This window comes from Felis catus, chromosome E3, assembly GCF_018350175.1.
Source record: "Felis catus isolate Fca126 chromosome E3, F.catus_Fca126_mat1.0, whole genome shotgun sequence".
NCBI classification, from domain to species: domain Eukaryota; kingdom Metazoa; phylum Chordata; class Mammalia; order Carnivora; family Felidae; genus Felis; species Felis catus.
In genome coordinates, this window is record NC_058383.1 from 19,428,861 (window position 1) to 19,455,394 (window position 26,534).

Here is a 26,534-nt window from a genome sequence, read left to right on the forward strand (position 1 = left end):
CTGACTCCTTTTGCTTCGGGAAACAAATGCGTTCTCAGACGCTCACCCCTGGTATCCCCAGTGTCATCATCTTATATTCCGATGCAGTGAAAGAACATATCAATGTAGGCTTTAATTCAAGATTAGTGATAGGATTATCACACCCTCTGGCTGAAAGGGTCTCGGCGTGAACATGGCTGGCCTCTAGTTCAAGTTTTCTTGAAAGCCTTGGGTCTTTCCCAACTATACTGTAGTGCCATAAAGAGTGTGCGGCAACCTCGTCAGCGCCCTCCCCTCCCCCCCCCCCCCCCCCCCCCCCCCCCCCCCCCCCCCCCCCCCCCCCCCCCCCCCCCCCCCCCCCCCCCCCCCCCCCCCCCCCCCCCCCCCCCCCCGTCCCCATCCCCTGCCCCTGGAGCCGCTCCCGGCTCCAAACCCCAGGGCCTCCACAAACGTCTCTGCGCACTCCCGCGTCAACCGGATTTATTTCTGCACAGGAAGCGACGCGATCAAACCACATGACAACAAGTGTGCATCCCCTTTGTGATTAAATAAGTTCCTACCAAACGAGCGAAATGTAAATGTTTTTAAAATATAGAAATAGCAATCACCTGGAGGGTGCGTACTAGGTGCCAAACTCTGTTCTAAATGCAGTGCGGATACGGGATCTGATGGTCGTCATTGGCGGTAGTTTCGCTCTGTAAAGTCACCGCAAACACTGAGTTGGTGACTAAAGAAACTTTGTCTCTAGGGCAAAACACGGGATTTGGTTCCCGCGAGCCTCCGTCACAGCATTGTCATCGACCGATCAGTACATAACCTTGCTGTACGTGAGTTTCGGTTTAAAGGCACCTTATTTAACGCGTAGTTGATGCGCTGACATCGAACTCACGGCCGACAGCAGTGTTCTAACTCAGGCCTGACGGAAGCAAGCTCGTCCAACGCGTGTTATTTTCTCCTTAAGAGACATCATAGCCTTCTCGCGCTTGGGCACACGACACGGCACTTTAGCAACAGGCCCGGGGGCCAGTGTAAAACAGCAAAATCACCAACAAAAAACATGAAAATGTGGAAAACGGGGCACTGAGTATACTGCGAAAAAGACGCTTTGTTTGGGGGGGAAAGGGTTGGAACAAGAAGGTAGAGCGGTCCCGCGTTCTACCGAAGTTGGGAATGTGTGTGTCACAATGAAAATGTTTCACCCCTCTGCACGTGCCTTTCAATGACCACAAAAGCTCTGTAAATACTGACTTTGGGGTTACGAATAAATTTCAGGGAGTGGGCGAATTTGGATTCGGGGAACACGTGAATCATAAGCATTGACTGTATTAAGGCATTAATCTTCCCCCAACAACCCTATGGGGCAATTACTTTTATTGTCCCCAGGTAACAAATAAGAGAAGGGAGGCACAGAGAAGTTGAGTCCTTTGCCCAAGGCCACACAGCTGGTACGGTGGCAGGGCTAGGACGAAAACGTAAGCAATCGGACTCAAGTCTCTACCACAGCAAAGACAACCTCTGAAGCTAGCCAGATGCCGAAACGGGCAAACTCAGACATTGCTGGTAACTCACAGAACCTTCTCAGAAAGCAATATGAAAATAGAGAAAATGCCATATGCTTGGTCTTTCCCCAGTAAGCCCATTTCGGCAAGACATTCTTTTTTTTTTTTTTGAGAGAGAGAGTGCGCATATGTGCGTGAGCAGAGTAGGGGCAGAGAGAGATGGAGGGACAGAGGATTTAAAGCACGCTCTGAGCCCGAGGTGGGGCTCAAACCCACAAACTGTGAGATCGTGACCTGAGCTGAAGTCGGACGCTTAACTGACGGAGCCACCCACGCGCCCCAAATCATTCTTGACCAGGAACAATGGTCGGTGCTTGGTCATAACAAAACCCAAATGTCCAAAACCGGGGAAGCAGAACCTGAGATCTCACGCAGCTGACGTCATTGCGTAGAGTGTGTCCAAACACGAGGAATTGCTTCTGATCGGTGGAGGGCGAAAAAGGCAGAATCAAAACGGTATGTGTGTGGTCAAGTGCAAAGTTGGAAAGAAGTGTGTCTGTGGACCCAGAGTGGGAGGTGATAAATGTGAGAATGCAATTAGCTGTTGAGGTAGGGTGGTGGCATTATGGGCGATTTCTTCGTTTGCTTTTTAAATGTTTCTCTAGCTGTTGACACATCCATCTTTTCAACAATCGTGGCAGGAACATTTATTACCGACTTCTTATCTCCTGCCAGGCTTGGAAGCCTGGGAGATGATTGTCGGGCGGGCAACAGCATAAAACAGAAGGAAAACACAAGTAACTAAGAGACGCTTTCCAAACACAGCAATAGTTGGAGTCTCTGGAGCAAACAGTCGGAGGTTTCAGCGGGCGCCCGGCAGCCCCCAGGGAGAGAGCGCGGGGAGCCTGAGCCCGGGGAGGCCCAGAGAGTGGAAAGTCTGAGCACCCGGCCACAGACTGCCGGCCTCGACCTCCCTCCGGAGACCGCCCTGTCTCCTGATGCTATCCTGGTGGCTATGGTGGCATCCGTCACCCAGGATCTGGGACTGGCACTCGTGTGCGCGCTTCTGTATTTAAGCGGGACGATTTATGAAAATGTGGATTTACGAAACTGATAAATGGGGAGATAATTATCGAGAGTGTGAAAGGGATCGCTAAAGGAACTCCCTACTGCAGCTGAGCCTTCGGCGATACTCAGGCGGCACCAAAGAAAAGTGGTGGTTTTGTTGTTTTTTTTTTTTTTTTTAATTGATAGCCTGCTTTACATAAAAAGCTGCCCTCGGTGTAGACGACTGAGGATAATCAGATTCAGCCCCCGCCCTGTCGAAGACGGAGCCCCTGCCACCTGTGCCCCATCACGCTCTATTCTCCTGTGGCTCACTGCCTCACCCTACAGGATTCTGTCTGTGTGTCTGTTTATTCTCCCTTCTGACCGACAGACTCTGACCCCCGGGCACGGGGTCCACGCGGAGTGGAATTCTCTCCATACTTATTTCTGGAACCGGCGGCTTCAAGGCGCCCAAGGTCTGGCAGGGCAGAGAAAACATGGATGTGTATGTATCCTAACAGCCGCCGTGGACCCAGCGCCCATCACAGGAACCCTTCCTGTCTTAGCCAGTAGCGACCTGTGGGGCCACCCTGAGGAAGCAGGGCACCCTGAGCTAGCACCGGGTGTCATGAGGGAGTGTGGCAGGGGACATGAGGGGGTGGTCAGGGCACATGCAGGGGGCCAGCTGGCCAGAGGGTTCAGCCAGGCTCCAGGGGCAGTCACCTGGGTGTGACTGTGCCGGGGTTAATGGCTGAACCACCTTGGTCTCAGAGAGCTGTGGCCGCTGTGTGACCAGGCTGACCACAGCGGCCCTTGGATCTCAGTCACCCCAGGGGGCACTCGAGGATTACCCAGATGTCAGCTCAGGGAGAAGGTGTGTTTAACATTCAAATGACACCTGGGTGCCTAATCCTTCACCGGTCCTGGGATTAAGGTCCTACCATTGGCCTGTTTTATAGATGAATTTGCCCAAGGTCACAGAGCCCAGGAAGCAGCCAGGATTTAAATTCTGGTCCCGAGTCCATCTCCCAGCCACTGTTTCTTGTCTCCTCGCCAGGCTAGCATACCACGGGGGCTCTGAGCTAGCAGAGCGGTGGCTCCCACCTGGGGGCTTCCTGGAGGTGGTGGCATTTGAGTCTAGCCTTGAAGGATGGAGAGGCGAAGGGCAGTGGTGCAGACCGCCTGCTGTTCCTCCCAGAGCCTGGGTGCTCGCAGGCTCGGGTGTTCGCCCTTTAGGCTGTCAGCATCCCCCATCCGCGTGGGGGGAAGTGGCAGACTGTGGGGGACAATGCTTCGCCCGGGGGAGGCTCTGCCGGTTCCTCGGCTTGTGTGACCTTGGGCAAGTCCCGCCACCCCCGGGGCCTGTTCCCCTTCTACAAAATGAGCCCCAGAATGCCTCCACCTCTTAGGAATGTCATGAGGATGGAGTGGGGTATCCGGCTGAGGCTCCAGCTCAGGGACTGGTCCATGCCAAGCCCTGTCGGATGCCAGCTCTCCCCTTCCTTCTCTCTCTTTTTTAATTTTTTTTTTTAATGTTTATTCATTTTTGAGAGACAGACAGTGAGAGACAGAGCGTGAGCAGGAGAGGGGCAGAGAGAAAGGGAGACACAGAACAGAACCCGAAGCAGGCTCCAGGCTCTAAGATGTCAGCACAGAGCCCCGACGTGGGGCTCGAACTCGCAAACAGCGAGATGCTGACCTGGGCCGAAGGCAGACACTTAACCGACTGAACCCCCCAGGCGCCCCTCCCCAGCACTCCAGCCCTTGCTCTGTTGTGAGTCTGTCAGGCATGATGACACCTTTCATGACGCTGAGTGACCAGAATCACTAAGTGTCCTCCGGGACGGGTTGTGCAGGGGTGACCCAGGGCAGTCACATCTTCCCTCCCCCTCCCCCGGTCCTCTTGGAGCACATGGCCATTTTCTGCTTCCTCTGGTGCAGTTATAAACAGGTGGCCTTGTGCTCCCCTGCCACCCACCAGGGAGTTCCTCAAGAGCAAGGGCTGTGGGGTGAACACCTGTTCGTTTTTCCTCGCCAGCTACGCTCCCCCACCTTCCAAACCCAGCCCCTCAGATCCCCTCTGGCAACTGCCCCGTTCCTTCTCTTACTCCGTGTGGTGTGGGTGATGCTCGCTCACTCCACCACCCAGCTTAAGGAGGTAGCCGAGGAGTGGCCAGTGAGACCGTGGCACCTCACAGGCACAGGGGACGCCTGGCTCGGGGCTGGGGCCGGAGCCCTCCGCTGCACTTCGGCCGGAACTATCAGGAAGGAAGTGCTCTCTCCTCGAGGCAGGATGTCAGCGTGGGGCCTCCAGTGGCTGCCTTGGTAAAGAAAGTACAGACCTGAGATGCCTCCAACATGAGCTGAGTGCCTGGATACAGCTATGCCTGAAGCCAAAGTATTATCCTGGGCTTCTTTAATTTCATGAGCCAGTAAGTTTCCTTATTGTTTAAGGTCCATTTACCTTGGGTTTCTGTCCCTCGGACCTCAGGAGCATTAACTATAAAGCGCGTGCCCTCCTCAGCACAGGGTTCTCCTTCACACTGGTGGCAGTGCTAGGCACCGTGGAGGTACTCGGCGAAATCCTCCCGGCTGTGTTCTGGGCCGGCCTCTCCTAGGGACTTGCTCCAACGATCGCACAGCCCTTTCTCAGGTCACAGGCAACCGCATAAGCAGGCTGGGTTTGCATCTCCCTCTATGCACAGGATAAAGCCCAGACACTGGTTCTCCACCGGGTCACAGAACCAGACTCCCAAGTAAACTGCGGTTTATTTCTGCAAAACCCCTCGCGGTGAAACTGGCAACCCCGGCAGGTTTCTCTCCTGCTGAGTACAGAACGCGAATCCGAAAGTACAGCCCGGCCCCACCACTTCCGGGGGGTGTTGCCTCAGGCTTTCTTTTCTGTAAAATGGGTGCGATGGCTGCACCCACACCTCATCGGGGAGGGTGAGGATAAAATGCAACGATGGGGGCGAGGTTCCTGGCGTGCAGGTGGCAGCCCAGAAAAGGCGCCTCGAGAGCAACGCCCGGTGATAGCTCAGGGGGACGCCCCCTCCTCGTGCCTCCCTCTGGACGTGTTTCCAGCTCCACTTTCTGAGTCCCTGTCGTCAAGCCAGCTCCCTGTCGGTGACCACACGTTCCCCCAGTTTTACGGCAACTCCACGTGGACACGTTTCTTCATTGCCTTTGTGCCGCGACCTTGTCTCTGGATACTCTCCTCCATGCTGTCGGCTCGTACCCCTTTGGTCGCAATCTGCCGGTTAATGAGAAGCAACGTGCTCCTGAGAAACCACGACCCTGTCCCCCAGGGCGAGTCACGCGTGTGTGACCCAACGATCACCCAAATGTTCAGTGGCACCATCCGGTCTGCCAGCAGTGGAATACAAACATCCTGCTCCATGGCATTAATGATGACAAAAACCCACGTTGGGTTTTAACGAGCGCAAGCCTCCCGCTATGGTAGTTTGCGGTCGCCCCTGGGCTGGGCAGACGAGCAGAGAGCAGCCGGGCACAGGGGACGCTGCCTGGCATTTCTGGCTGTGCCTCGGGCCTTGATCCGTTCAAGGGTTTGTCACTAAGGGTCGTACTGCCTCACTGGGGGGCAGCTGGCGACTTGGGTGGGTGCTGTTAGAGATACTGGGGAAGTATCTGTTAGATACTGTTAGAGATACTCGGTGGAAGTTAGTAAAGGGGCCGGCGGGCAGGAACGCTGAGCTATAGAACACGAAGGACTAAACCTGTGCATATAATATGCCACCAGGGCCCTGCCTGACGAGCACCGGGAGCCCCACCAGCCAGATGAGGGCGGGATGCACATGCAGGGTGACAACCCCCAGGCTCTCCTGCCTGCAAGACCCCAAGTTCATTCCCAGAACACAAACGCCCAGATCAGGGCCCCCTCCTCCTCACTCCTGCGATCTGTTTTAGGGGCCCGTAGCATTCTTGCCGCTGTTTTGTGGGGGTTTTTTTGTTTTGTTTTTGAGAAAGAGAGAGAGAGAGTACAAACAGAGCAGGGGCAGAGGGAAAGAGAAAATCTTAAGCAGGCTTCACGCTCAGTGCAGAGCCCGACACGGGGCTCGATCCCATGAGCCTGGGATCACAAGCTGAGCCAGAAACAAGAGCCAGAAACGCTCAACCGACCGTGCTACCCAGACGCCCCTGTTTTGTGTTTTAATCTGAGTGCATTACCAACATTTTAAAACTCAGGAGATTTCACAACACAGAGCCAGACTTCCAGCTTCTCCGTCAACCTCGGAGGATACGGACCCCTGGACCTGTGTGCCCACACACATCAGGTGGCCTGAGCGGAGCAGCATGGGAGTGAGGATTCCAGGTGCCCACGGTCTCCACTGAGCTGGTTTTGCTCACTGCCATCCCGCCCTCCCAGCATCTGAATTTGCGAACCCGGCCTAACGCGAGGCCCGGGGCCTGATGAACTTGCACAGGCCCTGCGAGGGCGCTGAAGACGGGACACCTCCTTCCAACCGGACCAGACCGCTCTGCCCTCAGTCACTAAACACTGCCTCCACCGCTGTGGGGTTTTTTTTCAGGAGCTAGCCCTCCAGAGTCAAAATCAGTACGAACTTAACTTTCAACGACGTATCGACCAACTTCAAACACAGACGGAAGGTGACTCCACCTTTATCTCACGAGGCAGGATTACAGGCTCAGGTTTCAAGGGGCCCGGCAAAGCCTGTAGGATCACAGACTGGGCTCTTCAGGTGACTGAGGCCCAGGCCCTGCCGGGTTCCGGCTTCTCGCGACAAAGCCACCTCCTCCCAGAACAGGAGCGGGGAGGCGAGAGGTGGTAGTTACCGGGAGAGCAGTTGGCTACAGCTCAAAGATGCAATTACATCGGCGGATGGAGAACTGGGGGCTGGGACTACAGCTAAAATCCCAAGCCCCTGAGTGGAGGGTGACTACATAGCATTCCTACGTGCAACAGAGCCCAAGTGCTGTTAAGCAATCTAAATAGGGTTTTTATGGGGCTGCCGTTGAGCAGCTTTATCTTACCGGTTCCTCTGCTGAAGCAATATTAAATACTCATCATGCTTCTCATCAAAGTCTGGTACCATGTCCTTAGTATAACCCTGAAAGGAAGAAACAGAGCAGTGTGATATCGGAATGCAGGGAATTGTTTACTGAGGCAGGAGAGGCCGAGAGGCCGAGGCGAGCTTGACGAGGGCCCAGCTCTCTGGGCGCGTCGCTCTGGCGACCCAGAGCCCCAGAGATCGCCTGATGGCCCGGTGGGCCTTCCGCGTCCACAGCTAACAGTCTACAGAAAGCAGGAGGCTGAGTCCCCAGCCTCAACACTGTCCTTCCCTCCCATGCCCTCTAAAATCGGACTAGGTTTGAGCTTTACCGTTTTCTCCACACTCATTATTTATTTATCTGAATGATCATAATCAGATGTACCCCAGATCCGTTGTTTCAGGAGGGAGCTCACTGTTCCCTTGCCACGGCAAGAGAAACGCACGCTTATTAAAAAAAAAAAAAAAAAACCCAGTCGCTACAAAAACATAGGACCCAGACAGTGAAGGCTCCTTGAGGAGCAGACACTTGTGGTTTTGTGCCCCCTTTTCAGGCAACAGAACTCTGGGTTTCCTTCAGAGAACCCTTCGGCCCCTTTTTTCAGTTCACTGGCTTCCGGAGATGCCCTTGGAAGTTCCTTTGGTCTGCGGCTGAGCCAGGGCCCATGTCGGGTGCTCGAAAGTCAGCTCTGGGACGTTGCGGATACTCTTCGGGGAAAAGCTGTTTTCTTTCCACGGGGGTGCCAGGCTGCTGAGACACGGGCCTGGAACTGTCTGAGAACGAGGTCAATGGGGGAGACAGCAGGCGTGAGAGATGGAAAGGAAGATCCCTAATGTCATAACCTGAGACCCCGGGTCCACTCATGTATGAACAAGTATCTGGACAATTCAGCTATTGCTTGAGAAGTTTCTGCTGAGTTTCTGTCATGTGCAGCCAAAAGAATTATGTCATATATACCACAATCTGACCATTAGAGATAACCCCTATTACAATTTTTTACAGCTTTATGGAAGGATAATTCAGGTAAAATAAACTACACATATTTAAAGTGACATATGTATATGCCAGTAAAACCCCCATTATAATTTGATACATATACCCTTAGATGTTTTTCTTTAGAATATACGTATATATACATATTTATAAAATACACATGCAAACACAGACATTCTTTTTTTTTTAATTTTTTTTAAGTTTATTTATTTTTGACAGAGACAGAGCGAGCATGAGCTGGGGAGGTGCAGAGAGAGAGAGAGGGAAACACAGAATCGGAAGCAGGCTCCAGGCTCCGAGCTGTCAGCACAGAGCCCGACGTGGGGCTCGAACTCACAGACCACGAGATCCTGACCCGGGCCAAAGTCGGATGCCCAACCGACTGAGCCACCCAGGCGCCCCTACAGACATTCTTTCAAACAAAAATAGGATCATCCTGTAAACAACGCTTTGCCATTTTCTACGTTTCTTAAATAACTTTTTTTGCCAAGGGATGGATTAGAGAGGCAGTATCAGCTTGGTTCTAGTCACAAGTTACATGGATTAAGTTTTAAATGGCAAGTAAGACATTTGTAATAGAAATGCAATTTGTGTGAAAATCCTAACTACGACCATGGGGAGAAGAGAAAATCCCCATCATTCTCTTCTTCTCAAAAGCTGGCTTCAACACCATTATTCTACCACAACCCTATCCACAGGTGACCCATCACCTCCTTAACCAAATATAATAGCTCTTCCCACATTCATCCTTTCTAGCTGCTCTGGGCCAGGGGGGACTGCTGACCATCCCCCTCCCATCGTCCCCAGGTTCTCCTTCAGCTTCTGCAGCTGTGAATGAGCCTCCCTCCCCTCCGATGCCTTGTCTGACTTCCTTCCCCCTTGGCCCCAGTTGGGGAGGGTCACTGTTTCTGTCCGTGTCACCCTTCTGTGTCTCCCTCCTCCATTTTCTCTTTCCAGAGGAAAGAGGACATTTTCAGGGAACCCAAGGTCACTCCTGGTCCAGGGCTGACAGTCCGATCCCCCTTTCTTGTCCTTTTTCCTTTCTTTAAAAAAAAAAAAAAGTTTATTTATTTTTGAGACACACAGAGAGAGCGAGCGAGAGAGAGAGAGAGTGTGAGCACAAGCAGGGGAGGGGCAGTTAGAGAGAGAGGGGGACAAAAAATCAGAAGCCGGCTCTGCACTGACAGCAGAGAGCCCGACACGGGGCTCAAACTCACGAACGGTGAGATCGTGACCTGAGCTGAAGTCGGACCTCTTCTCTGTCACCCCCACCACACCCCCCTCTCTCAAGGCCCACCCGGGGACAGGATGAAGTCCTCCTCACCTCCCATCTTCTTTCCTGTTCTGATGTCCCTGAAGCCTCTTGAGTTTTACCGGGGTTTTCCTACTTGCTCATCTGGCCAAACAATCAGGAAGTGGGGACTAATAAGGAATTTGAATAAACAAACTAGCAATAGCTGACCCCATTCTCTTATTTCCCTGGCTTCCTGAGATGCCCAGACAGGGTACTTTGTCCTCTCTGGGACCCAGCCCTGCCTGGTCCTGAAAGGGAGGAACACTCGTACACCCTCAGCCCTCAGAGAGCGGGTTGCAGGACAACGGGTCTGGGGAGGATCTCTCCCCCCCTTCCAGAATAACACGGGTCTGAGGCAGACAGTTCATGAGCATTTCCATACACATGATTCTCCTTTGATCTTCGAAGGAGCCCTGGAAGTGGTTATTATTACCCCATTTAAGATACAAAGAAACCCATCTCATGCATCTTCCCGAAACACGCATCCTACTCCGTGGCAATTTACATAACCATTTTGAAATATCAAAATGACCACTGATGTACTATGGTGTGGAATGAACAGTCAATGACATTTTAAGATGAAATACGAGATGACAAAGAGATCTCAGCGTGGGATGGGCTGCCCGGGGCCTTCACCTCAAACCCCCCGGGAATGCATTTATTCGCCTCTGCCAGGAGAGACAGGTCCTCACAAAGACTTGACCGGCCCAGACACGTGTCCAGCCAAACTTCTCACCGGCCCCATGTTTCTCAAATGCTAACTGATGTGCCTATCAGTCACCTGGGGACTGCGGAGAAACTCTGACTCGAAGGTTCTGACTCGGTAGGACTGGGGAGGGCCCAAGGCTGCATTTCTAACCAGCCCCCAGGCAATGCTCTGGGGCCCATGTGGAGAAGCAAGGCCCAAGCCCAGCCCACCTCTAATCGGAAGGTCTCTGAACTTGAGCCGGGAAGAACAGGAGATTGGAGACCAGGCCTGGCGCTGGGTCCCCGCACTGACATCAGTTTACTCCCCTGTTAAAATGGAAGTAATAACAATACCCGTGTGGTTGCCTTTTTGTTTCTTGCATAGGGTTAAACGTGGGGGGGAAACAGTAGCAGTGGAAAGGGCTCAGTCCAGTTCCAGCATTTAGAATGTTCTCAGGGAGGGGCTCCTGGGTGGCTCAGTCCGTTAAGCAGCCGACTTTGGCTCAGGACGTGAGGTCGCGGGTCGTGAGTCCGAGCCCCACATTGGGCTCTCTGCTGTCGTCAGCACAGAGCTGATTTCGGATCCTCGTCCCCCTCTCTCTCTCTGCCCATCCCTGGCTTGCGCGCGCGCTCTCTCTCTCTCTCTCTCTCTCTCTCTCTCAAAAATAAACACTGGGGCACCTGGGTGGCTCAGTCGGTTGAGAAGCCAACTCCTGATGTCGGCTCAGGTCATGATCTCACAGTTCGTGGGATCAAGCCCCCCACCCCCGTCCCTGCGGAGCCTGTCTCGCATTCTCTCCCCTCTCTCTGCCCCTCCCCCACTTGCGCTCTGTCTCTCAAAATAAATAACCTTTGAAAAATCAAACAAAAAAGAGAACTTTCTCTGTGACTATTAGTTACGTTTACATTCGTAGAGCTCCATTATCTAAGTAGCGCTATCTCAGGCTACTCCCCATCCAGGCTTATTCCTACCCTGCCGCCTTTTTCATTCTACTCCCTTATGCAGAAATCCACCCCTGTCCTCTCCGGAGCCCAGCTGAGTTCCCAAAGTCTCCCCGAAGCCTTCCCTTGCCACCCTCGCCCCCGCTCCCTGCAGCTCGTTCTGAAACCCTGCAATTAGCGTTAAATTACATACAATACAGTGAGAAACAGTACATAATTAAGTGCTAAGTTGTTAGCATTTAACTATGTCTGTTGCTCACTAATTATCTGGGGATTTGGAGACGTTGGGGGGTGAGCCCTGAACTCTGCTACCTACCTTTGGGGAGCCTCAGTTGCCGCGTCTGTAAAAGGGGGATAATACTGTCTACCTCCCAGGGCTGCTCTGAGGATCAACTTGGAGACAAGCAGGAGTGTTTCAGGATCCTTCTTATTGATTCCACAGCCGGACGATCAAGTCTGGGGCACAGTCGCAGCCTCCCAGCATGCAGCTCTAGGACGATCGCCGCTAAGGCTGACCGAGCGCCACCACGGCTCACCCTCACTGCAGCCCTGGTCAGACACCAGATGCTGACTCCCCCCCCCCCACCCCGCGCCGCGCACTTCGCTTTGCCGAGGCTTTATTAGTCCGGCTCTAAAATGGAGGCATTTGCATCCAAGGCGCCTCGCGGAGGTGTGAGGACCTTGTAAAGTGCCAAGTTTATCATCGCTGTCTTTCAGCAAACATTTATAAGCGCTCACTGCGTGGCTGTTACATATGCAATGAGGGTTTGACAAAAGCTTGGACCCACTGTGTGTGCTCGCCTATCAGCTGCACCCGACGGCCAGTCAGGGACCCTCACTGTGTGGTCCTACTGTGCACCGCGTCCGGGGAACACGCACTAGCCGGGGGCCCCTAACAGCGGGGATATGCAGGGGGTTCTAGGAACATGTATTCAGTTGAGTGCACAAGGGTATTCTTCTGGGAAGAAAGTCCATAATTTTCATCAGATTACCAAAGGCATCTGAGCCCCCAAAAGGGAGACAAACGATCGTAACAAAATGTATAAAATGGGATGCCAAAGTTTTGAAGGAGGGACCTGAGAAGGCTCCCAAGGGCATGGCCAGGCCCCAGTCTCCACAGAGAAACAGTAGGAAGCCCCAAACCTGACCACTTCTCTCCACCTCCCGGCCACCACCCTGGTTCAGCTCGCCCTCCCTGGCCTCCCGCTCCTGCCCTCACCCCTGCAGTCTGCTCTCCCTGCCACAGCCAAGGGGTGCTGCTGAAAGCTGAGTCCAATCATGCCACTCCTCTACTCCAGACTCTGCATGGGTCTCCGAGGCCACCAGGCCTCTGCTCACGTGTCTGACCCACCTCCTACTGCTCTACCGCTCCTCCCCATTCCAGTACCCTTGACGCTCAGCACGCTCCCTCCTCAGGGCCTTCGACTCATCAGTGCCCTGGCCCCCTCCCCAGGCATGGGGTACTCTTCTCCCAGGTAAGTACCCAGGCTGCTCACGCCCTTCAAGGCTTGCCTCACATCTTACCTCCTCCTGTCTCCCTGGCCACCCTGTTTATAATTGTGAGCTGTGCTTCACACCCCCACTCCCAAGCCCCACTAACACACTATTTTATCTTGTTTATTACACCTTTTAGGTATTGATTCCATGAAGGCGAACTGGGTCTGTTTCGATCGCTTGTGTATTCCAAGCCACCAGGACAGTGCTTGGCACACACTTCGCCCTCACTAAGTACTGGTTGAGGGGCGCCTGGGTGGCTCAGTCGGTTAAGCATCCAACTTTGGCTCGGGTCATGATCTCGCGGTCTGTAAGTTCGAGCCCTGCATCGGTCTCTGTGCCGACAGCTTGGAGCCGGGAGCCTGCTTTGGGTTCTGTGTCTCCCTCTCTCTCTGACCCTCCCCCGCTCGTGCTCTGTCTCTGTCTCTCTCAAAAATAAATAAACATTATGGGGCGCCTGGGTGGCTCAGTCGGTTGGGTGTCCAACTTCGGCTTAGGCCGTGATCTCCCGGTCCGTGAGTTCGAGCCCCGCGTCGGGCTCTGTGCCAACAGCTCGGAGCCTGGAGCCTGCTTCGGATTCTGCGTTTCCCTCTCTCTCTGACCCTCCCCTGCTCATGCTCTGTCTCTGCCTCTCTCTCAAAATAAAAAAAACATTAAATAAATAAATAAATACTGGTTGAATGAGTGAATAAATAAGGAGACACATGAGCTGGGATTTTAAAGTTGAAACATTTCCTGGGTCACAAGGAAAGGGAAAGGCATTCCAAGCAACAGCAGCGGCACTGGGCAAAGGTCTAAAAAACCTTGACGTGTTTGCGGACTGGCTAGAAGTTGGATCTGACGAGAGGTAGGTGCCCAGGATGTGCGAGTTAACTACGGCTCAGGGTCTGAGGAGTTTGGACGTGACACGGAAGCAAAGTGTCACTGCCACTACTATGAGCCTCATCGTCTTTATCCCTGATGCTGGCCCTGGAGACAGTGCAGAATCTTATCGGTGGCCATACTATTAATTCTCTTTGGGGGGAAAAAATGGAATTGGAAAGAAATGCCAAGAATCAGTTATGTTTAAAGGTGCTCGACCGCGTCTGTATTTCAGGGATCACAGATTCCTCTGCGGCCGGGATATTGGAATTCTTTCTGAACAGGGGTGATTTAGCAAGCGCCAGTACCCGCTGCATTAACAAGCGGCTGAGAGTGGTGGAGTTGGTTTCCAGGGCTCCCGAATGTTGGGGACCTAGCCTTGCTGGTGTCAGGTCCCAGCAGAGAACAATCACTTTGGGGGGTTTCATAATGAGGCTGTGAAAACACTGTGTCTGGGGGCACGGCAGGGGTCCTAGAGCATTTTCACACACCTGAGTTCCTCCACCTCCCCCACCCTGCCTCCTTCCCCCCCCCACCCCCCCCCCCGCCAGGCTCCTGTCGCACCCCAGGGACAATTTAGGAGGCAAGCCCATGCTCCAGGTTACGGGGGCCTCGCTCTGCGGGCAGCCTTAGCTGCCATTTATTATGCTCTCTGCGGGTGCTTATTGTGGCTGTCTGCAATAATGCTATGGTCAATAATGCTACGCCCATTTTACAGAGGAGGAAACTGAGGCTCTGAATGCTGGGGCAAATTGCCTAACGGCCACAAAGCGTCTAAGTGGGGCTAATACACATCTGTTGTTTGTGTCAGCTCAGCATCTATTCATTTCCTTCTGGTTACAACACCTCGATCTTCCTCTGGGAAACCACCTCTCTTCCTCTGGGAAACCACCTCTCCTCCACTCCCCATCCACGCGGTGTGGGTGGAAACAGCACCCCCTTGGTGGACATGTGACCTAGGCCGGGCCAATCAGGGTATTCCATCTCCCTGGCCATGTGATCGGCTCAGGGCTAGGCGTGCGTCCCAAGCCAGGCCGACAGACTCAACTAAGGGATTGGCTGAATCGGCTGGAAAAGTCCCTGGGCCTCTTGCCCTGGAATTATTAGCTGATAGGAGCACAGAGCTACCAGGGAAGGAGTCATTGTTGTCAACTGATTAGGTTCACCCTTGTGAACATCCTTATATGTTCCATGGAGAGATCTGTCCAAGGGTGACAGCAACACAGGCAGCCGAATTGAGGACAGAAAGAGACCACATAGAAACTAGATCCTCTTAACCGTGTTTAATCCCCCGTATCCAGCCATGCCTGAAGCCAGCCCTACATTGGACTTTTTAGTCACATTTCTTTCTTAACTGGAGCCAGTCTGAAGTGGAGGGGTGGGGAGGCGAGAGAGAGAGAGAGAGAGAGAGCTAGAGAGAGAGAGAGAGAGAGAGAAAGATTTACCCCTGAGGGAATTCTGGGTGGCACAATGGTAGAGCCAATACTCAGGGCTGTCTAAATCCCAGGTCTCACCGAGGGCTCAGAGAAGTGTTTAGTTAGAGGATTCAAATGATACCTTAAGGAATGTGCCCGATGATGACCCACAGTAAGAGATGATCTAAATGTATCTCAGAGTACGAAACTCCTATTCTCCCTTCAAAACCCAGCCCAGTACCAACTCCTCCGTTCTCCTAGTGATTCTGTTCTTTACGTCCCCATGTTGTATAGTCGTGAGCCCTTAATGCATATCACTTGAATGGAAGAGTATAGGTCTGAGCTTCCTTTGTACTGTTCTTGCTAACATAACAGGTGACCTCCTATCCTCAAAACAGGAACCCAAAATGCTCTGCATTCAGGAGACTCCAAAAGAAGCCTAAAGCAACGGCTGATACTGCCCCCTAGGGGTGGAACGAAATACGGCAAGGCACCGCAACAAAGATTTGAGTTTCTCATGCCCTGGGGAGACGGGGTAACAAAATCACAAGCTACACACACACCAGATGGATAATCAAAGGAAGAGTTTGGGTTATTTCTCAAACACCTTGGGCTTACATTTATCACGTCACTAACCTGCTATGTACCATTCCTGATTGGTACCAATCATACGGTACCAATACGCACCCGGAGATTTTATCCCTGGTTCCAGGGTTTGTAGAACGTTAGGGCAGATCCAGAATCCAGGATTTCCTCCGGGACTCCAGGACACAATAAGTTGTATCTTTGTAAAAATGCTTTCCTTACATGCCTATCTAAATAAATATCCCCGTACGTATCTGCTAGAAAATCATGAACATGTCTTTTTAATTCTCCCAGAAGTGTTCTCGTAAGACTGCAACGTGTATGATAAACTGTCTTTCAGGCCGGCAAATACAGGTTTTCTCTTTTTAATCTGGAGTGAGTTTACTTTAAAGAGGAAACTTTATATTAATGCCATAAACGGAAAATCAGTATCACTTGCCATAAATAGAAGGCAGACACAAATACGGACCTATTAAAATAGCACATGGTTTACGAGCCACCTACAGAGCCGTGGAAGCATACAAGCCACACGCTGGGAATCTCCCCACAACCCTGCAAGGTGGACGGCACTGACCTCATTTTACAAATTCATTTGCTCGCTCAATATTTATCGAACGCCTATTCTGGAGACACACAGTGAGCACATCAAAGTCTCTGCTGTTACATTCTAATGAGAGGAGACAAGCAATAAAAAAAAAAGAAAGAAAGAAAGAAAGAAAGAAATAGGTAGTGTGTCGGATGGTGCTAAGCTAAGTGCTGTGGAGAGTGAAAGGCAGAGAAGGGCAGGCGAATGGGGGAGGGGGCCAGGGGGGAAGGTGCTATTTTAGCCAGGGGGTCAGAGAGGGCCTCTGGCAAGGCAACCTTCAAGAGAAGGCCAAAGGGAGTGAAAGAGAAAGTGTGGGGATCTGGACAAAGGGGTTTTCCAGGTGGCAGGAACAGCAAGTGCAAAGGCCCTGAGGCGGGAGCGTGATGGCATGTTCGAGGGCACCTAGGTTTGAAGGGAGCCAGGATGGGCTGAGGCTGCTCCCACCCTCCTTCCTGAGGAGAGCTCTGGAGGGGGCTGAGGCTGGCTGTACCCCTGGACGCATCAAGGGAAGAAAAGAGGCCTGCCTGCTTTCGCCCTCCTGGGCTTGTGCTAAACTGACTCGGGCAGCTGTTAGCCGTGAGAGCCTCCCAGTCAGGAAGGACGGGCCCCTTGGCCTGCTGGGAGGAGACAGGCAGCCTAGCCGGGATCTTCTCTTCTCCAATCTCTGCTGCCACCACTCGATTTGCTTCGGAGAACTTTTCCTTCTAAGGGAACGAACCTCCCACAGGGTCCATCCATCCCCGGGTTGGGTTGCGAGAAAGGACGCTCACCGCTCAGGCAGAAGCAGCCCCCAACCCCGTGAAGAGGGGGGAGCACTCAGGGGCCCCTTCCTATTTATTCAACAAATATTCCTTGAGCTTCTCCTATGGGTTGAACACTGCGCGCCAGAGACAGACGGAGACGAATGGGGTCTGGCTTCACCACCCTCCCTGACCTCATTCCCACCTCCCTTGCCCCCCACCTCTGCCTAATAGTCCTTCTGGCAGTTTCTCAGAAGCCAAGCTGCTGCTAGTTTTCCTCCTTGCTTGTGGGCATGTGTGGCCCTTCCGGGGGCCTCTCCTGACTGCCCAGGCCTTCCCGGCTGCCTCAAAGTGGCAGTTTTTCTCCCCTCCCGGGAGGGTAGAGCCCGTGCCCACACTCACCGTTGTACCTCTCAGCCCCGGACCAGTGCCTGGCACCCACGAGGAGCTCACAGAGTGTTGTGGGAAGGAAGGAACAGAAGGAAAGGGAAGCAGGAAGACAAGATCCCTGTCCAAGAACTTAGCGGGGCGGCCACTGAAAGACAACTGCTTGGATGCCGTGGGGTGAGTGCCACAAAGGGGAGGCACAGATGCCAGGGGCCGGTGGGTAGAGTGAGGAATGCCTGGCATCACTCGGGGCTGGGCAGTCTCTACAGAGGAGAGGATACAGCACTGAATGGGAGGTGGGTGGGGGAGGGCAGGGGAGGGCCGGGAAGGGCATCCAGGCAGGAAACAGGGAGCTTATCTTGGGGTTGGGATGGAGAACGCTCAGAGCACCTTGGTTTGATCCCAGGGGGTCTGACATTCCAGGTCTGCTTTAGGCTGGTGAAGGGCAAAGCCCACAGTGCCCGTGACAGGTGCTGGCAGGGGGTGGGGAGGGGGGGGGAAGTGGGCAGGGAAACCTCATGCTCAAGCCTGGGGCAGCACAGTGGGCTGGGAGGCCCAAATTCCATGTCCCCTCACATGCTACAGTTAAAAGTTTTGGAATATAGGGGCACTTGGGTGGTTCAGTCGGTGAAGCGTCCGACTTCGGCTCAGGTCACGATCTCACGGTCCGTGAGTTCGAGCCCCGCGTCGGGCTCTGTGCTGACAGCTTGGAGCCTGGAGCCTGCCTCCGATTCTGTGTCTCCCTCTCTCTCTGCCCCTCCCTGACACATCCCTCCCCGCCTCAAAAAATAAACATTAAACATTTTTTTTTTTAAGTTCTGGAATATAAAGGAAGCAGTTCGTGTTAGCTCCCTCCCCCCATCCCCTCCCCGACCACGCGGGAGCGTGATCAGTTTCTTCCTTCTCTCTCTCCCCATGTCCCCCCTCCTTCCGTTCCTCAGGTTTGCATCTTTCAGGCTTACTGAGCATCTCCCAGCCCCTGCCAGGACAAGTCCCCTTGCCTTACAGACCTGACAGTGTAGTGAGGGGGGCCGATCCTCAACAAATGAGCCCACCACCAAATGTACGCTGTCTACCATTTCGGTCACCTTGAGCTTTACAGGGGACACGGGACTACGGCAGGGAGGTCAGCTGAGGCCTCAAGGGGGAGGCAACACAGAACCCAAATATGAGGGACAAACAAGTTAATTTGGGGGGGGGAGATGGGAGTGTGCTCCAAGCAAAGTGGACACACACGTGATGGCCATGTGACAAGGAGGCACAAAGAGCAGGAGGGACAAGGAAGCTCTGAGGGGCTGGACCCAGGGGAAGGGGAGCAGAGGATGACACAGGGCCGAGGGGCCGGACCACCAAAGCCACGGGGCCCACAGCAAGGAGTTTTGCCCTCGACCCCGGACCACTGGGGAGCCACATCGGGTTACTGGGGCAGAGGGGGCGACATCGGAATGAGAGGTTGGAGGTGGCCGAGAGCAGGTGCCGGGAGCAGGTAGGAGGCTGAGGCGGGGGTTCAGACAAGAGGTGTCAGCAACATGGAGGACGTAAGGGGAAGGTGTTTTCAAGGGGAAAGGTACGGGACTTGGCGATGGGCTGGAAAAAGGATGGCGGGGAGGGGAAGGTATGGAACGCTCTGCAGTTTCCGGCCTGTGTGATGGGAAGGGCGGCGCCGTCATCCTTGGGGGGGTGAAAGCTGGCGGGGAGAAGGGCTGACTTTGGCTTGGGGCAGCTGTGTGGAGACGCTGAGGCACCCAAGAAGAGCCATTCATGGGCTGGCAGCTGGGTATAAGGGTTTGGGGCTCAAGGCTTCATGGCACAGCGAAGATGCCCCTTCGTCCCTGCTCCCCACCCCACCCCCATCCTGGGAAGGGTTACGCCCTCCGTCAGCGGTGTCCCTGACGCCTCCTCACGGACTGCTCTCTGTCGCGGCCCTTATCCAAGCCGCTGTGGACGCAGCCCAGATGACTCATTCACACCCAGGTACGGGGACCGGTGATGGCTAGCAGCTCATGGCGGGTCCCTTCCCAGGAAAAAAGCCAGATTATGCTGGGCTGATGCCAAGGGTCCACAGACCCAGGCTCCTCGCTTGAACTGGGGACTCTCTGAAGCACCACCCATCCCCAGAGCTCCCTGTGGGATTACCTAGGCCTGTATCACCATTCGACCCCTCCCTCTGCTCAGCCCCACGTCCCTCATTGCCCACAGGTGCTGTTCCAGAAAACTCTCCCCAGCCAGCCTCTTCCCTCCCAGAGTCCGCTCTCCGGGGGACCAAGACAGCGCATCTCTCCTCCTGGGGCTGAGGGTTGTTACATCAGAGGACGTGGATAAATGCATTTTGGATGATATGGACAATCATAACTCAGCCAGGACTCCTGCCCACAAGGTCCCGAATGAAAGACAGAACCGAGTCCCCAAAAGCATGATGGATTCCTCGCACCACAGGACCCAATTTTTAATTCTCAAGTATGGTGGCCACGGGGGTGTGCGACATAGGCCCCTCAGTCCTGGGTCTTCGTTCCGCGGCTGAGCGGCCAAGAGGGATGGTCGGGACTCGGCTGTGGAGCCGGATGCCTGGGTAGGAATCCCATCCTGCTTGTGTGAGTGGGAAATGGTATTCGTGGCTGAGTTTCCTCGGCCGTCAAACTGGGATGATGGGCTGGTGGCATAGTTCATGCCAGCCAAAAAGTGGAAGCAAGCCGGCTTGTCCTTCAAGGGATGAACGGAGAGACAGCAGGTGCGGGATAGCCCTACCACCTCACGTGCTCAGGTCCCCGAAAGGATCCGAGGTACTGAAACGTACCCCAGCATGGACGGACCCCGAAAACATTATGCTTCGTGAAAGGAGCCACACGTGTATATGAAATGTCCAGAAGAGGCCAACCCATAGAGACCGAAAGTAGGTCAACAGTCGCCAGGGCCTGGGGGAAGCAGGCAGAGGGAGTCACCGCTAACAGGTACAGGGTTTCTATCTGGGGTGACAGACGTGCTTTGGAATTCGGTAGTGGTGAGGCCCTCACGGCACTATGAATAGGCTCACCACCACCGAAGTATACACTTCAAAATGGTAAATTCTGTGGCATGGGAATTCGATCTCGATAAAAAAAAAAAAAAACACCAGAAATGGGCACGGCGATTAAAAGCAGCCACCTTACGAACATAAACTGTTCAGGATTCGGCCTGGCTTATGACACGTGCTCGATACACGTTAGCAGTTGAGACGACGTTCATGAGACGTCTTCAGAAGTTTCTAGCTCTGACGGCACAACATCTGAACTCACGGTGGACCCCAGCCCCAGCTCCCCGAGCTAACCCCGAAGGCGTCCTATACCCCAGTCAACACCCACCTGAAATCCACGCAAAGGAAAGATGACGTAACTCTTTTAAGGACGCAACTTTCCCTTTCCCGCGTGGGCTGTGGCGGAGCTAAACTCTTTCTGGGGAGAGCAGCTGGGTGTAGGATCTGGTCTGCCTCCGGAGAGGGGCTGCTATCGCACCCTCAGAACAGGCGCCGGGCTGGTGACAATCACAAACCCTTGGACGCGTTGTCGCGGGGCGCGGTGGGGGGGGGGCGGGGGGGGGGAGGGCAGGCAAGGAACGCTGGCAGGCCGGTGGCGGAGTAAGAGGCCCGCTGATAGAGGAGTTGGTCTGCTCTAATAAAAATAGCGTTTTTATAATGTCTCGGCCGGTGTGTTTGTCAAAAGGGGATGGCTTCAAGCTGGTGAGGAAGTCTAGGAATAGAAACTGGCTGGCAGGGAAGACGCCAGGCTTGCAGGCTGCAGGAAAGAGGGGAATTCATCTGTGCAGGAGGAAAGGAAGGGGCGGGGAGTGTCTGTTGCAGCCCCTAAAGGAACCCGTGTCCCCATCCCCAAGGCGGGTTCTAAGAGTGGAAGAGCAGCCCACAGATTCCACGGTCTCTCGGCTTCCCCCCCGCTCCCGACAACCCACGGCCCGCCACACAGATTAAAACCCGCGGAGGCTGGCAAGTCAGATGGTGGCCTATGGGGGGGCAGTATGACCGAAACAAGACCGGACAGAATCCCACATGGCCTCCATCTACTCAGACCCGGCCATGTCACTCCTAGGAAGCCTCCGGAAAGACACAGGTGTCCGAGGAGGAATGTACAAAACGCTAAAGCCCTCCCACTGGAAAACTGGCTGAATAACCCACAGTCTGGCCATAGCATACTGTAACAACCACAACAAAAAAAGACCTAGGTTTATTTGTAACACCAAGAATGGAACTCTCCCAGACACAGTTCAGGAAGGATGGGCAGGTTACGAGATACAAAAGCACATCGCTGAAGAACCCATTCATGATGGCACCATTTCGTTAAAATACATACACTCCCAAAATACGACATGTAGTTTTTACAGATATCCTCGGGTATACAGAGGCACAAAGAAAGGTCTGGAAGGATGCACGCATGCCAAGCTCCTGACAGCAGTGACAGTCGAGGGGGAGGCCGGGAGTAGGGAGGGGTGGGAATTGGCAAAAGGGATTTGAGCCTTATCTAGAAGGCTGAAAATAATTTTCTTAAGGAACTTGTTTTCAAGCATTATTTCTGTAACTAATGACCTCCACCCACCCTACTTCCCTTCTCAAAAAAGAAAAAAAAAGCAAAAACAAATCAATGGTTCCATATTCCAGACGGAGGAAGCTTGACATGTCTTTCCCCTTGAATTCCAGATTCTCATATCCAGCTGCCTGCTCGAGGTCTTAACAGGTTTTAAGCTGAATTCCTGGTCTTCCCCCTAAAAGCTGCTGCCACTCCTTCCCATTTCAGGAATTAACCAATCTTTTTTTTTTTTAATATTTATTTTTGACAGAGAGAGAGAAAGAGAGAGAGAGAGTAGAGAGAGACAGGGCAGGAGCGGGGGAGGGGCAGAGAGAGAGGGAGACACAGAATCCAAAGCAGGCTCCGGGCTCCGAGCCGTCAGCACAGAGTCCGACGTGGGGCTCGAACCCACGAGCTGTGACATCATGACCTGAGCTGAAGTCGGACGCTCCACCGACGGAGCCACCCAGGCGCCCCAGGAATTAACCAATCTTTTCCTTTCGGTTGCTCAAAACAGAAACTTAAAAGCCCTTCTTGATTCCTCTCTTTCTCTCCCACCCATAGCCGATCCAGCAACAAATCCACGTGGCTCTCCCTTCAGAGGGCTCAGGATCTAGCCCCTTCACCGCTGCCCCCAATCCCAGCCACCATCACCACCACGTCCTGCTGAGGTCAAGTCCGTTTGGTTCTGGCCCTCTTCTGCTCAAAATGCTCCTCATTCAGACAAAAGCCCAGGTCCTTATAAAAGGCCACAAAGCCCTACACAACCTGGGCTTTACCCCTCTGTCCGTGCCTCCCACCTCCCTGCCCCTCATCCCCCCTAACTCAGCCACGCAGCCTCCTCCCTCGGGAATTTTGTCCCAGCTCTCGTCCCCTCACTGCCTTTAGGATCTGCCCCCTTCTCAGAGAGGCCTTCCTGAGGACCCCCGCCCAGCACTCCCCGCCCTCTTTCCCTGCTTTCTTTTTTTCTCTGACACCCTTCCTATTTGACTTACTCATTTGCTTAGTGTCTGCCTCCAGCCACCAGGGCTTAAGCTCCACGGGGGTGTGGACTTGTGTCTGCTGCTTCACCGCAGAATCGACCGGACCCAGGACAGTGCCTGGGACACAGCAGGTACTTGACAAATATTTGCTAAGGCGATGTAGGAATGAGCAAACAAAGGTTTCTCCATTGGCCCCAGTCACCCCCTTGGCTCCCAGTACATATTCCTGGCTTCGAGCACAATTAACTACTGGCTGGTCCCTCAGACTCCTGCATACGCTCGCGCGTTTGCACCAGTTCTCACCTGCCTGTTACCCCAACCCTCCTCTCCATTCATTATTCCAGGTTCAATGTCATTTCCTCCTTGAAACCCTGGCCAACCCACTTCCCCCATGCTATCCCATTGGCCCAGTTACAGGCTTTCTCCTCTGGACTCCTGTAGTTTCTCGTTGCTCCAGAGTTCATCAACTGCTACCATTTATAGAATCAATGACTCTGTGCTGGCCACATGCAGTTTACAAGTATTATCTCGTTGAATCATTTTAACAGCCGATAAAGTAGGTTTTGGTATAATCTCCATTTTACAGCTATGGAAACTGAGGCACAGAGAGTCACCAGCCCAAAAGTGACCCACCTGGAATCTGAACCTAGCTCTACTGGACTCCAAAGTCTGTGTTTATACTCTTCAGCATGAGGTCCCCACCATGGCTGCTGAGTGAGTCACTGAAAAAATAGGCAAACGAACCAATCAAGGGTCTCGGAGCCCTGGGCTGGGGCTGGACCACGGTGATGGCACAAGGTGGCTCTTGACACTGGCCGGCCCTTACCGACACCATCATAGAAGCTGTCCCGGGACAATGTGGCCCAGGGCAAGGAGCACGTTATATTGACATGAGCATGTGCATCAGACATGCTCATCCAGTCCTGGTCCCTCTACTTACTAGCCTTGTGACTTTGAATCTCTCTTTCATTTGTAAAACGCGCAGGGGGACTCTGGATGTTACCCTGCCCTGTGATCACAGGTGACAGCACTGAGACTCCCACGGGCCCTGTCCAGACGGTACAACCCCACCGCTAACTGCAGGCGTCTGGACCGGGAGCGGGTGCCTGACCCAAGTAGGGCCGATAATCCTGGAGAATTGGGACTGACAGGTTCAGGGAAGGTCTGACAGCTCTCTTGAAGGCAGGAAAGTGAACTTGGGTGTTGCTTTGTGGGACCGCTTTCTGCCAGGCGATCTGAGTACGAGAGAAAGCTGCTTTGTACCAAATGACAAGAATCACAGATGCCCACAGACATAAAGATAAGAGCCATCGAGAGAGGGTTTTCTGGGACCCTAGAAGGTCGCAGGCACTGGTTCACCATTCTCGACACCCAGGCACATCCCCGCCCTTGGCTTCTGTGAGTTCAGCGCCCACGCTGGAGAGTCTCGTAATGAAGTGACACAGTGCTCTGCTAAAGCTAGATTGAGTTTTGTTGTTGTCGTTGTTGTTGTTTTTTAACTGAGTCCTAAGTAATACAAATACTCACCTGGCAGACTTGTTATAAGAAATGAAAGTAATATATGAAAAGCACTTACCTCAGTGCCTGGCTCGTGGCACATAAGACCCCATACGTGGTTGCTAATATGATTATTAAAATCAAGCCACAAGGACATACGATTACAGGAACTGGACAAATGAATCAACTTGCACAGTCCTCTAAATTACTCTTCCCCTGAAGGGTGGCATGCCATGGCGTTCTGTCCTTGGTCCTATCCCAAGCTGTAATTTTATCAATGGCTGGGTCTGGCTGTTGAAGGCTGTTTATTAAGTCTGCAGATGACATTCAGCTGGGAGGCACACGGAATCAACTGGATGACGGAATCTGGGTTCAGCTCAATTTCTACAGCCTAGAGATGGATCGAGAACAGCTTGATAGAATGCATCATGGCCAAGGTAAAGGTCCTACACAAGGAGAGGCACTGGGGGAGAAGCCTGGCTTGAGAAAAGTTCACGAGACAAAGACAGACTTTTAGGTAATGTGCTCAGTATGAGCTAACAGTGTGGTGTGACTGCCAAAAACAACCCCCCGCCCCCACAGCACACACAATGAGCGTGTTAGAAATTTCGTCAGAATAAGAGGAAGGGAACCAGCATGTTTTAGCACCTACTGTGTGCCAGGCCCCGCGTGAAACTCCTGATGTACTATTTCCGTGGGTAGTCTCACCAACCTAAGAGGTGGGTATTATGATCATTACTCCTGTTCGACAGGCGGGGAAGCTGAGGTTTAGAGAAGCGAATGGACTTGAACAATGGAGTAGAGGGCAGGGTTGGCATCTGAACCCAGTTCTTACCAGGAAGTGCACTCCATCCCTACATTCTACATGGATCAGCCCATAGTTGGAACCAACTGTTTGGTTCCAACACAGTGTATTTTTAGAGAAAGATGAACCTGCTCAGATGAGGGTGGCCAGGAAGGTGAAACCTGTAACAAGAGGTCACCTTGGGATCGAATCGAGTTGGCAAGACCAAGAGCAAGCACACATGTCAGCCTCTCCTGCCCAAGCCCACAGAAATGACACCACGTGAAATCCGTAAGAGCCTGGGAAGATAAGGAGGGGTGCCCCTGGCAGATGAAAAAGGTCAAGATACCCCTGAGAAATGGATGGCAGACGGAACTGGATTAGTGCAGAAGACACACGGGCCACATCAGAAGAACTGTTGCAAGAGGGGAAGGCAATCTTGGGCTCCTTCAAACCAAGAGGCAACACATTCTCCAGGGAGAGAAGAGGGCCCGAGGTCAACGTTCAAAGACACGGACTACGCACTTTTTTATTTTTCTCTATTTTAGACAGCAAGCAGAGGAGAGGGGCAGAGGGAGAAAGAGAGAGAATCTTACTCAGGCTCCGCGCTCAGTGCAGAGCCCAACAGGGGCTTGATCTCATGACCCTGGGATCGTGATCCGCGCCGAAATCAAGAGTCAGACGCTCAACTGGCTGAGCCACCCAGGAGCCCTGGAGTGCAAATTCTTGTGGGGTCACTAAGAGGTGGCTCTTTGCTCCGCTTAGCTTGGGGGATCCGTGACGGTGAGTCTCTGGAACAGAAAAGCAGGGCATATCCAGCAGGAAAAGGAAGATCCCGGGCCCACAAGACAACAAACTATTGGCACCGCCCTTCTTGCAGCAAGCCCCGCCCCTCTGACGCAATCACTGGCTGCCTAGAAAGAAATGCATCCACAGAGAAGAAAACGAGTCGCAGAACACAGAAGAGCACACATTCACAAATCACCGGACATTCCAGGAAAACTCACGCCATCAGAGAGGGGGGCCAACTCAACTAACAGGAGGGCCAACAACCAAAGAAATAGAGACGACGATGCAGAGACATTTAAGGTGCATTTCATATTCTCAGAGGGATAACGGGGGACATTGTCTCCATCAGATAAGTACAACCTCATACGGAGAAGAATTAATTAGGAATCAC

At 53.2% G+C, this 26,534-nt stretch overlaps 1 protein-coding gene across 9 annotated transcripts in view; it reads right to left on the bottom strand.

Moving 5' to 3' along the window:
- KATNIP (katanin interacting protein) overlaps nucleotides 1–26,534 on the bottom strand; it is a 194,692-nt gene that overhangs the window by 136,332 nt on the left and 31,826 nt on the right. For 8 of the 9 annotated variants that reach the window (XM_045047782.1, XM_006942222.5, XM_006942221.4 and 5 more), the window contains one exon: nucleotides 7,539–7,615. In XM_045047782.1, the coding sequence (XP_044903717.1) occupies nucleotides 7,539–7,615 (77 nt within the window). Of the gene's footprint in view, nucleotides 1–7,538; nucleotides 7,616–24,649; nucleotides 24,962–26,534 lie in introns of all 9 variants that reach the window. The other variant, XM_045047783.1, reaches the window with a different exon arrangement.